Source organism: Myotis brandtii, unplaced genomic scaffold (genome assembly GCF_000412655.1).
Source record: "Myotis brandtii unplaced genomic scaffold, ASM41265v1 scaffold463, whole genome shotgun sequence".
In the NCBI taxonomy this organism is placed as follows: domain Eukaryota; kingdom Metazoa; phylum Chordata; class Mammalia; order Chiroptera; family Vespertilionidae; genus Myotis; species Myotis brandtii.
In genome coordinates, this window is record NW_005367694.1 from 1954094 (window position 1) to 1954977 (window position 884).

The following is an 884-nucleotide window of genomic DNA, read 5'->3' on the forward strand; positions in this document are numbered from 1 at the left end:
CTGGGCCTCGTCCTCCGGAAATTCTGTTTCTTTGTTACTAATGTTGTGGCCCCACCCCATAACAAAGAAACAGAATTTCCGGAGGATAAGGCCCAGAAATCAGGATTTTAAAAAGATTCCCAGGTGATTCTAATGTGCGGCCAAGGTTGAGAACCACTGCACTAGTGAGACTCATCACACACTGGTAGAGGAAGAAAGCTTACGTTTACTGTTCACCTACTCTGGTGCAAGGCACTTTAGGCCTGAAGTCATTTAATCCTCAAGAACCACTTCATTTCAGAGATAAGGAAACGGGCTCCGAGTTGAAGTAACTTGTCTAACACAATGCATAGTGAGTGAGTGCAGGGACCGAACTTAGGTCTGGCTAAAATCCACGTTCTTCCCACCATCCCAGGCACACCTTTGAGTTGCCTTTCACCTTTCTCCCAAGATAAGGATTGCTCCGGCCTAAGTTCTTCTTCCTCTGAAGCAATCCCCAGTTCAAGTCTCTGCCCACTGACAGTTCGCTCCTGCTTCCCTGCCCCGGTAAACACACGATCTTTTCCCCAACCTAAGGCCCCCTCTAGTGTCACAGAAAAACAATGCGCAGCGCATTTGCATTTCAGAAAGCACTTTCCGAGACACCAGTTCATCTGCCCTTCACGACAATCCCGTGAAGCGGGCAACGCAGGTGAGAGCAACCCCCATTTTACAAGAAAGGCATCTCGCCAAAGTCACGGAATTAAAAGCAGGGAAAGTCGGGAGCAGAGACCCAGATGTTCACTCTGGTCCTTTAACTCTTGCCACTGCCCCTCACTGCCGCCCCCGCCCCAGCGATGTCACAAGGTGCCCTCTCCGTTCGAACCCCGGCCTGTATTTCACACGCCCCTCCCACGCCCACCCAC

General features: G+C 50.9%; 1 protein-coding gene across 1 annotated transcript in view; it reads left to right on the top strand.

Annotated features, from left to right (window-relative positions):
* The first annotated feature begins 324 nt into the window (after positions 1 to 324).
* Positions 325 to 884, top strand: part of SNAP29 (synaptosomal-associated protein, 29kDa) — a 17871-nt gene continuing 17311 nt past the window's right edge. Inside the window, exon 1 of the mRNA XM_005875581.2 lies at positions 325 to 335. Within this exon, the coding sequence (XP_005875643.1) occupies positions 325 to 335 (11 nt within the window). The remainder of the gene's footprint in view (positions 336 to 884) is intronic.